At 44.0% G+C, this 12,003-nt stretch overlaps 1 protein-coding gene across 1 annotated transcript; it reads left to right on the top strand.

Annotated features, from left to right (window-relative positions):
• The first annotated feature begins 9,564 nt into the window (after positions 1–9,564).
• Positions 9,565–10,278, top strand: LOC135114421 (uncharacterized). Its single transcript, XM_064030324.1, has one exon. It carries the CDS (start codon positions 9,565–9,567, stop codon positions 10,276–10,278), a length of 714 nt encoding a protein of 237 aa, XP_063886394.1.
• The last annotated feature ends 1,725 nt before the right edge of the window (positions 10,279–12,003 follow it).

Raw genomic sequence — 12,003 nt, 5'->3', positions numbered from 1 at the left:
AATACAGAGGATAGTGACAAAGATGGTACCAGAATTGAAAGACTTAAGCTATGAAGAAAGTCTTGAAAAGATAGGATTACCAACACTACAAGAGAGAAGAAAAAGAGGAGACCTGATAACAATGTACAAATTAATAAACAATATAGAAAGAACAGACAGAAATGACTTGGTACCACAGATGGAGTAGGGAGAGGGACAGACAAGGGGGCATGGGAAGAAAATAAAGAAATTCGAGCGACATCAAGAAATACAGCTTCACATATCAAACTAATGAAATCTTGAATTATTTGAAGGAAGAGATGGTTGTGGCAAACAGTGCACACATGTTTAAAGAGAAACTGGATAAATATGGTTATGGAGACAGGACAAAATGAGCTTTGGCTCTGTACAATATAACTAGGTAAACACACACACACACACACACACACACACACACACACACAAAATTATTTTTCAATAACTTTATGATGAAACATATAATAAATTTTTTTCCACAAAACATTCTTGTAAAATATGGGTGCATCTTATGCAGAGGTGCATCTAATACGCTGGCAAATACAGTAAGATGTGTTCCCTGAGTAGCCTTTACAGTCCCAACACAAGATCAACACTTGGTGACTAAAGCTGTGATGAGAGGCTCAGCCTCCACCTGCCTCAGGATAACTATGAGAGTCCTCTGGACTTTCAAAGTTATGCTTAAGTTAAGTGGCTTCCCTGGCCTCTTTTTTTTTGGGGTGGTGGGTCACCTCCTCCTGCATCCCTACTTTTCTTACTCCAGCATTACACAATGTGTAGTCCTGTACCAATAATAGTGGATATTTCCTTATTATTTTTTCTGCAATGCTAAGGGATGTTATGGCCTTAAGTTGCTTACTTGACAATTGTTTAGCATGTGGCATAGTCTCACAAAACAAGAAAAAAGAGCAAGGGCTGACAGTACAAAATCATATACTGTACAGTGAGGAAAAAGAAAAATTATGTGACTATCAATCATGCCAGAAGCACACTAGCAGTTCCTTTGTTCCCTGAGGAGATTAAGTTCCTCCCTGTCTATCTTCTGCCCACGTGACTATAAAGCTGACATTCTCCTTACATGGTTTTATGAGATCCTTAATAAAGTGACAATAATATAGTTGCACAGACTTTGTGACTATAATAATGGAGCTGACTGTATAGTCAGGCAAACAGAGGTGCTGTATACTTAAATTGGTCCACACTGCTTGCCTCCAGACAGCCACCTCAACCCTATGTCCACCATTGCATTGTTGACACTTGCATTTCTGCCCCATTCATAAATCCACATACACTGATATCCCATTATATAGTAATCCAAAGCACAAAAAAAAAAAGTATTATAATGTATACTATTGATTGTTTTCAACATACAATCTCAAAAATTCAATGATTCTGGGATGAGTTATATTACAAAATTTAATATCCCCTTTATTAATTATCATGATCATGAAACAAATTTAGAATTTCTTTTCAAATAATGTAAACTAAATAAATGTCTATACTGACCTGGAGAGCATGTAGACCATCTTTGTATTTCTTCAAAACTTTTTTGAGCACTTCTTCCTCTTTTTTTAATCTCTGAAGTTTTGTTAACTGTATCTTCTCTATGCACTGATTCTAGAAAGAAACAAAGAGGAAAAAAATTAGAAAAACATATTACCATACAGCAGCATATTTTCATGTTTAGATGAAATGCTTTCAAGAAAAACTTAGAGATGCATACTATCAGTGCTATTAGCTGATTTTGGGAGCATCAGCATTAATATCAGTCCTGGGCAATTTCTAGGTAACACATTGTCAATGCTTTGATCATGGCTATACCAAGAACAAAAATACAAGAGCAAGAGGGTGATAGCAATCTGAAGCAGCAGTTGCCATAGCAACACAATTCTCACCACTATGTGCCAAGTGATACTTGAAATATTGAACTGAACATCAACTGATGAGCTGCACATTATGGCATATATAGAGAAATGTATTCTACTAGAGAGAAATGTGTAAGAAAATATTAAATGTTTTTAAGGATTTAAAAAAAAAAAAAAATTACTGAAAAGGAAAACAGGTTAGAGGACACCACCTAAGACTCATAATTCTCAGTGTTAGCCTCTGGAATTTGACTGTGACACTGCTGCTCAAGCCAGATGGTAGCACCCACTTCTGTTTTGACTACAAGAGAGTACATTCCTTCAAGAAAAGAGACACTTATCCTTTGCCAAGACTAAAAGACTGACGGTATTGACTGAAATGGCTCATCAAAATACATAACAGAACTTGATCTGAAATACTGGCATTGGCAAGTGGGTTTAGGGTTTCAGAAGAGAAGTTCCTGTGTCACACTCACTCATTCTTTAAATTTCAAACTTTATTGATATATTACTAAATGGTCATACTTTTAAAAGATATGTCACATTTTGATGTATTTCATGAATATTCTGAGATAGGTCTATTGTCAAGTGCATCTTCTCATGACTGCCAAACCCTATTAGATGCACCCTGGGCCAATGGTGACAAGCATCTTTTTTCTTTCAATGTGTGTAACTATCCTTTTCGTACATATTTTGCATAATACTTATAATTTAAAATAATACTAAAGTAGATGGATGCTGATAAGAAGTTTACATTACATATCTACAGACAAAAAAAAATGGTGAAAGATGTTATACACTTTAAAAAAAAAGTCAGTAAAGTACACTTTGCAACAAGTAGTTCAGCAAGTAGTAGTAGCATAAGAACATAAGAACATAAGAAATAAGGGAAGCTGCAAGAAGCGACCAGGCTTACACGTGGCAGTCCCTGTATGAAATATACCTACCTATTTGCACCTATTATCCCCATCCATAAACCCGTCTAATCTTCTCTTAAGGCTCCCTAATGTCTTAGCACTAACAACATGATTACTGAATCCATTCCACTCATCTACCACTCTGTTTGAGAACCAATTTCCTCCTATCTTTTCCTTAAACAAATTTTTCAAGCTTGAAACCATTATTTCTTGTTCTATCCTGGTTGCTGATCCTAAGAATTTTGCTTACATCCCTCTTGTTAGAACCCTTATACCATTTAAAGACTACAGTAGCAGTAGTGCAACAAGAATTCAGTAAGTGCAGTGTTCACAAATGCTTTCAACTTTATAACTTAAAAATCTATTATTTTCATCACTATATTGAGTACTGGAGCAATATAACTTGTGAAAACACAAAAGTGCACACTTCATTAGAAAATACACAGTGCAGTTATTGTCCACTATGCAATAAAAATTTAGTAAAAATAACTAATTAAATTGGCCAAAGTGTTATCAGGCTTAATTTACCCTCATACATTGAAATTAAATTCTTTGTAAAAATACAACAAAAATAAAAAGAATAAAAATAAATAAATGGAAAAAAGTACATGGCTTATTTTAAGCCTGCAAGCTGTGCCAGCTTTAGACTCCTTGAATTGGAAGGGCATTTACATGTATTGATAAGGCACAAACTGAAAAAAAAAGTAGACAAAAATATTACAAAAAGGAAAGATAACTTTAATAAATAGCACTTAACCAACCAAAGAAGACACACCACCATAACTAGACACACGTCTCCTTTGGGATCCCACACATGCATCTCTATTGGGTCAAGTCAGGCTTCAGTTCCAAGTAAACTCCATTACTTTCAATGAAAACTCAACTCTACATATATAGAAAATGGTGGGGCAAGATTAGGGTTGGCCAATCATGTGGATTATGCCCTTCTGAACCTATTTTGAAAAAAATGGATCTTCATTGGCTTTCAGTCTTATGATGGCCCAGTGCGAATGCATCCACTTTTCCAAGCAATCATTCATGGAGATGACACAAAATCATGCAGGAGTAGTTCAAGACATGCTCATTCCAACCATAAGAAAAAACATTGGAGTTAAAGAAATGGGAGAAGTTGAAGATTGAAAAAAAATTGCTTCCTTAGGTTTCAATAATAAGAGATCTCCCCCCAAAATACTCTTATTTACTATATTTTTTCTTCAGATAAAAGTATGTATCCTATAATGTTGGTAGTGCACAAGGATATCACTAATAAAAAGAGGTATTTTTATGTATTTGTTTTCTTTACATATACAGGTTGACATTAAAGAATCTGGCAATCTCTGGATCTCAGGAGTGTTGGATTTTCAAAAATGCTGGATTTTGTTATGGTTATATATGCTGTACATATTTAACAGAAAACAACTACCTGTACAGTCCAATGTCATATGTTTCACAAATGATTTACAAAGACACGCTGCTATTAATTTTTTTTAAGCACTTCCACTTTCTCTGTGATCAACAACACATGATGTTTATGTTTTATGCCACCTCTCTTCTTTGCTGAATCCATAATGGGGCTATACAGCAGCAAGTAAATTACTAAATGAGAAGGAACAAGCAGGAATGCCAGTTAGTAGATGCAAGCAAAACCCAATGGCTGATTCTAGAGTAAAGCACCACCAAAACATAAACAGCACCTCCAGAAAACAGTGGCACACCAATGTGGTAAGTTTGGAAATGCACTTCAAAATTTATGCTGGAGATCTGAAGGAAATGGATTATTGATTGTTAGATTTTTTAATGTCAACCTGACTTAATTTTTGTGCATGGCCTTTTCTTTTTTTTTTTTTTTGCATGAAGTGCATCTTTACTAGACCATACATCTCCATTGGTAATTGTATCCTAATTGATCAAGCTAGAGAGATATCATGTTTTGTGGCAGACAGAAAAACCTATCAGTATAACGCAATGCCATACAGTATGAAAAAACACCCCAGCCACTTTTCAAAGATGTGATGTAGTAATTAATGATAGTTTGGAGGAGCATTTGAAGGAAGAGGATATGTTACTATCCAGGCTCTCAAGTGCTCATCTAGTAATAAATCTAAAAAATGTGACTTCATTTGTGCAGATGTTCAATATCTTGGGTACATTATGGATTACAATAATGTGCACCCACCTGATGCAAATGTTGAGGCCATCAAAACTATGAAACACCTGGTAATAGATGTGAGCTGCAGAGATTTCTGTGATGTTTAGGAGAAATATTTTGCTGTGGCTAAAGAGAGCTTGATGAATTTCCCAGTGATTGTTGCTGTATATGTTTGATATTATGTACAGGTATACCTACTAATGTTAGCTAGAGTACTTATTAGTATGTGGCAACTCAGCCGTGTTCCCCTCAGGACACGCCGCCGACTTCAGCAGTAGCAGCGAGACCTGTACTCCAGTTAGACGCAGGATTATACCACCCTTGTATTTCTCCTCTCCTGTGCTGCTTTACTGATTAAGGACCTACAAACAACACCTCCTGAGTTTCCTTCACCTGCTGTAGCGCTAGAAGGAGCTCACTCTAGATGGCGCAGTGATAACCCCATAAACCAGCGAGGAGTTTTACACCACGCCGGACCTAGCTGCTGCCCGCTGCCCAGTGTACTCCGTCTCATTGGCAGTGTAGTGAACCGAGTGACTCACAGTGTGTTGTGCAGTGCTTTCGTGCTCAGTGATGTGTATAGTGCAGTGTTATTATACTTCCGTGTCATTCAGAGGCATAAGAAGTGCAGTGGCTGGTTAAACAGGAGGACGGCACAGCGAGCGGCGTACATACCCTCACTCGCATGTCTCTCGGGTGACTGCCTCGGGCTGGAACCACAGTCTGCGGTGATGCCTCGCTCACCTTTCGTCCCGCCATACATAGATGCCAAACACTGCCACGCATATACCCACTGAATCCCGCACTCACACACACCCTGCTGACTTTCATCAAACTTTCTCATGAGATTTATTAATACTGCAGAATAAATCTTGTGTGACGCAATGCCTCTCACTCACTCTGGTGAGCACGAACGCCGTGTTTGTGAGGAGGAGGACCAAGCCGTCGCCGGCGATTGGCGACATACTGCAACCTCACCACCACCAGCTGATATCGTGTCTCTCATGAAATGGATGGAGGAGACTAGGCTCAGAGATGAGGAACGACGAAGAGAAGCAGAGGAAAGCAGAAGGCAAGAGGATAATGCCAGGTTTGAGGCTCCGATCAGCATGCTTGCTGCTCAACGGCAAACCCCTCAAGTCCCCCCTGAGGACGACGGCGAGGACCCCGAGAACCCCACCCGCCGCCAGCCCCAACAGCCACGGACTCCTTCCACTCAGAAGCCTGCAGCTTAGATTCCACCGCCGCTGAAGCCTGACGCTACCTACCAACTGTTTCGTGAATGGAAGCGACGCTGGCAGGACTATGCAACAATGGTGGACCTGTCCAGCTTAACACAGGAGAAGCAGCTCATCCAGCTGCGTATGTGTCTCACCCTTGAGACTCAACGTGTCTTAGAGCACACCTTACAAATTCCTCCCACCACAGATAAGACTGTCGATGAGGTGGTGGACGCTCTGGAGCTACACATCAAGGATTTGCGGAACGAGGCATTATGCAGAAGAGAGCTCTTCAGCTGCAGACAGATGGAAGGTGAAACATTCGCCGACTTTTACGTAAGGTTGCGACGCCGCGCCGAGGAGATCGACATCTGTCCTGGAAGGTCATCGGTATGCGAGGAGACTCAGCTTAAATCGGTGATTCTTATGGGTGTCCGGGATGATGAGTTAATCCAGCGACTCATATCCTTGGACGACAAGTGCTCCCTACAGGAGATGGTCACGGCCTGCCGCTCCTACGAGGCAGCCAGATGCGCCACGTCTGACATCCGTGCCCAGCCTACACAGGTGAGAGCCTTAACCCAGCACCAGAAGAGTAAGAAACAGAAGAATCTCGATAAGCAACCTCCGCAACAGTCGACAGCGAAGACAGCAGAACTGTGCCAGTGCTGTGCAAGGTACCATGAGACAGGGGCCTGCCCTGCAGCCCAGGTCACCTGTCGTAACTGTGGTCGCCAAGGCCACTTCGCATCCACTGTCAAGTGCCCCGCCAGCAAAGCTCAGTGCTGTCTCTGCTCCCGTATCGGCCACTTTGATAGTTGTTGCAAGAAGGTATCCCGTCAGAACCACAAGCGGGGTAGTACTGATGGTGCTCCCACCCCTTCGCAACAAAAATCCAAGCAGCTCTCCTGCCGTCGCGTGATATCTCCCAGCCCGGCAGTACCTCAACACGTCAGTGTTCTCGTCACCCATGGTGGTAAGTCGTCGCACTTGCGGATGATGCCTGACACCGGCACTGATATCACTATGATCGGCCCACAACACCTGAGGAGTCTTCAGATTCCTTCGAGCCAGCTACAGACCCCCCCCAGAAACCACTACACTCACAGCTGACGGTTCTGAAATGGCTCCCGCCCTCAGAATGCTCACGGCCACTCTAACTCTAGGCGAGAAGTCGTGTTTAGCTGAAATCCGGGTACACAAGGATATCCAGACTCCACTTCTCTCCCGCGGCCACTGTCAAGCATTGGCCATCATCTCCAAGGACTTCCCCAAGCCAATCTTGGAAGTAAAGCATGCCAAGAAGTGTGTGGAGCTCCCGGTCTGTAGCAACACACCACCTTCAGAAGCTAAGGCGTACTTTTTGAAGGAGTTCCAGGACGTTCTTGTGGACAAGGCAGCCTTAGAGTCCACACCACTCAAACCTATGGTGGGTTCACCTATGAGAATCCATCTCAAGGATGGTGCAGTGCCTTTTGCCATCCATACTACCCGGCAGATCCCCCTGGCTTTCAGAGGTCAAGTTCAAGAAGAGCTCGAATCCATGGTATCTCAAGGGATCATTCGACCTGCAGGTGATGAACCCTCCGAGTGGTGTCACCCACTGGTCGCGGTGGCTAAACCCAAGGGAGGTGTAAGGATCACGACAGATCTGTCCAAACTCAACTCACAAATCGCCCGACCAGCTCATCCATCGCCTACACCCTTTGCCGCTGTTCGTAGCGTGGATGCCACAGCCCGTTACTTCTCGACGATGGATGCTCTTTGCGGTTACTGGCTGATCGAGCTTGCTGAGGAAGACAGACACCTTACCACCTTCATAACACCACATGGTAGGTTCCAGTACTGCAGGGGACCGATGGGATTCGCAGCGACAGTTGATGCCTATTGCTTGCGAGGTGATGCAGCTCTACAAGGCATCAAGAACTGTGTGAAAGTGGTTGACAACATCTTACTGTATGACGCCGACTACACCACTCACCTGAGCCGCATCCACCAAGTTCTCACCAGATGTCGCGAATTTGGCATCACCCTCAACAGGGAAAAATTTGTAGTTGCAGCACCCCAGGTAGATTTCTGCAGATTCACACTATCAATGGCTGGCATTGCTGCTGACCCAGGTAAAGTGGCTGCTACCAGGGATTTCCCAACTCCAGGAAATTTGACAGACCTCAGATCCTTTATGGGGCTTGTCAACCAATTGGCTGAGTTTTCCCCTGAGATCTCTGCGGCCGCTCAACCCCTCAGACCCCTGATGAGCCTGAAGAGACAGTTCCTGTGGACACCGGATCATGATGCGGCCTTTCGACAAGTCAAGGCAGCACTCTCACAACCTCCAGTCCTCACCTCATTTGATCCAGCCCGGCCAACTATCCTCCAGACGGATGCCTCTCGGCTCAACGGAATCGGGTTTGCATTACTGCAAGACCATGGCGGCGGACAGTTACGCCTCGTACAGTGCGGTTCCCATTTCTTGACAGAGGCAGAAAGCAGGTACGCCACCATCGAGCTGGAATTGCTCGCTGCTGTCTGGGCGATGTTCAAGTGCAAATTTTACTTGGTGGGACTGCAGAACTTTACGTTGGTGACTGATCATCGGCCCCTGGTGCCCATCTTAAACAGCTATACTTTGGACGCAGTGGAAAATCCACGCCTCCAGCGTCTCAAAGAGAAGACATCTCCATACATCTTCACGGCAGTGTGGCGTGCCGGAAAGGATCTCCGCATTCCCGACGCCTTATCCCGCGCTCCAGTAAGCCACCCACTACCGGAAGACTACACACTCTGTGCTGAGTCCACTGCATCCCTCCATACCGTAGCAACCGTGCGGGCTGTGACAGGGACCAAGGTGGATGACGACACCTGGACACGGATCCTGGAAGAGTTGCGTGACGCAGCAAAGGCCGACCCAGAATACGTCCGGTTACTCAACTGCGTGACCTCCGGATTCTCCTTGGACCGTTATGCCCTTCACAGGTCCTTGCTCCCTTACTGGAAGATTTGGGACAATCTTTATGCCGATGGTGACTTAGTTCTCTACGGTATGAAAATTGTGGTTCCTGCTGTCCTGCGTCGCCGCATCCTAGCCCGTCTTCATGATAGCCATCGGGGTGTTGAGGCGACAAAACGTCGGGCAGGTCAAACGGTCTTCTGGCCAGGTATCAACTTGGACATTGCGAACATGGTCCAAGCTTGTGAGCCTTGCCAGACTCTCCAACCTAGCCAGCAGAAGGAACCCCCTACTCAACGATGACTATCCAACGAGGCCCTTCGAGTCTGTGTCAGCAGATTTCTTCTCTGTCGCTGGGAAGTCATTCCTGGTTATCGTCGACAGACTCTCTGGCTGGCCTGTGGTCGTCCCTTGCAAAGGTGATACAACATCGTCCATCACCGTCCGGATGTTTTGTCGCTACTTCCATGAGATTGGTGTTCCCCTTCGCCTGCGAACGGATGGAGACCCCCAGTTCACCAGCCAGGAATTCCGGAGCTTCGCAGAGCAATGGGGTGTGCGACATATCGTCACATCACCTCACTACCCGCAAGCTAATGGTCATGCTGAGGCCGCTGTGAAATCCATCAAGCACCTCATCCTCAAGGTGGCTCCCTCAGGTGACATAGATTGCGAGGAGTTCGACCGAGGTTTGCTGGAACTTCGGAACACTCCCAACTTCACCGGCCGTTCCCCAGCTCAGGTGCTCTACGGCCACCCTCTCCGGTCCTGCGTTCCTGCCCACCTCGACTCTTTCTCCATGGAGTGGCAGTCCAAAGCTGAGGATTGCGATCGTCGTGCGGCTACCCATACTGAAAATGTTGCAGTCCAGTATGACAACCAGGCACGCGAACTTCCCAAGCTGCAGGTCGGACAGCAAGTCAGGCTACAGGACCCGAAGACCCACCGCTGGGACAAAGTCGGCGTTGTCATGAGCGTTGGCAAAGCCAGGACCTACGAAGTGCGTGTCCCCAGTGGTCGTGTGTACTGGCGCAACCGCCGCTTCTTGCGCCCAGTCCGCAATACCGACGATCCTCCTCAGTGTGAAGCCCCTAGTGATGGACCACCTGCAGAGTTGCATCGCTCCAAGAGGCTTCAAGGCAGACTATCCGCTCGAGAATGAGACTACGAGCGTGGAGGGGGGAGGGAGGTGTATATGTTTGATATTATGTACGGGTATACCTACTAATGTTAGCTAGAGTAGGGTACTTATTAGTATGTGGCAACTCAGCCGTGTTCCCCTCAGGACACGCCGCCGACTTCAGCAGTAGCAGCGAGACCTGTACTCCAGTTAGACGCAGGATTATACCACCCTTGTATTTCTCCTCTCCTGTGCTGCTTTACGGATTAAGGACCTACAAACAACACCTCCTGAGTTTCCTTCACCTGCTGTAGCGCTAGAAGGAGCTCACTCTACAGTTGCACCAAATTTAAACAAACTATTTGCCATAGTAGCTAATGCCAGCAATATAGGTGCTGCTGCTGCACTACTGCAAGAGAACAATTACAGAATAGAGCATGCTGTTAGCTAGTTCAGTAAAAAGTTTTCTAATTCTTAGAAGAATTACCAAATTACTGTAAGGGAACTTTTAGCCCTTATCCTTGCTTTGAAACATTTTTTTAGTTTATGTACTTCCATATGGTTCATATATTAAGGTTTACACTGATCATTACCCCTTAAAGTACTTGGAAAGTTTAAAACTGGAGCTTGTTCCTTCAGCAGTTTAACTTGGATGTAAGACACATCAAAGGTGTTTGTCCCAGATTTAGATGTTTGTTCATTTTTGGTTATAGTACTCCTTTATTGTACTTATTTTCTTTTCTAAGATGATTTTTTTCTACTTACACAAAAAACAAAATTTCCCTGAGTAAAATTCTTTTTCAGGTGAGGTCATGTTACATGCACCTCATTATTAACCACACATTTTGTACATGTATGTAATACTGTACAATACCATTTTCCATACCAATGTCCAGTAAATAAAGAGAAAACTGATGAAGGAAATAGATGTCAAATTTGCTTATTTCATATGATAATACGCTCAAAAAAATAATTTTCAGCTATGAGAGAGAGAGAGAGAGAGAGAGAGAGAGAGAGAGAGAGAGAGAGAGAGAGAGAGAGAGAGAGAGAGAGAGAGAGAGAGAGAGAGCTCTGATATAATCCAAAATTTCTACGTATTATCAGAAACCTAGTAGCTAGGTATAACACAGGCTGCTCCAGGAATAACCCTGATCTAAATCTAACATAAAGCAAGGCATTTACTGCTCATGTGAAGAAAGAATAAGGATAAAATAGGTCTTCTGTCTGCTGCTGATCTGTTATTTTACCACCTGTGAACATAGAGAAACCCAGGCTTACCACTTCCTTGCAGAGTTGGCATTAAAAAACCAACACTCCTCCCCTCCTCCCGCAAAAAAAAAAAAAAAAAAAAAAATATATATCAAAATTTTGTTTTATGCAGTATTGATAAATCTCATCTCATCTCATCTCATCTCACCTCTAGCTAAAACAGCTTCTATGAAGTTAGGCATTCTGAGACGTCTATGCCAGTTTTTCTCACACCCCCCCCCAGCTGCTAACTCTGTACAAGGGCCTTATCCATCCATGTATGGAGTATGCTTCACATGTCTGGGGGGTTTCCACTCATACTGCTCTTCTAGACAGGGTGGAATCAAAAGCTTTTCATCTCATCAACTCCTCTCCTCCAACTGACTTTCTTCAGCCTCTCTCTCTCATCATCGCAATGTTGCATCTCTAGCTGTCTTCTACCACTATTTTCATGCTAACTGCTCTTCTGATCTTGCTAACTGCATGCCTCCCCTCCTCCCACGGCCTAGCTGCACAAGA

Source organism: Scylla paramamosain, chromosome 27 (genome assembly GCF_035594125.1).
Source record: "Scylla paramamosain isolate STU-SP2022 chromosome 27, ASM3559412v1, whole genome shotgun sequence".
NCBI lineage: Eukaryota > Metazoa > Arthropoda > Malacostraca > Decapoda > Portunidae > Scylla > Scylla paramamosain.
Note: the sequence above shows the minus strand (reverse complement) of the source record. Positions and strands in the feature narration are given on the sequence as shown.

What these genes read in the sequence shown, in the direction of transcription:
- LOC135114421 (XM_064030324.1), top strand. Translation starts at nt 9,565, where the DNA reads ATGTTTTGTCGCTACTTCCATGAGATTGGTGTTCCCCTTCGCCTGCGA.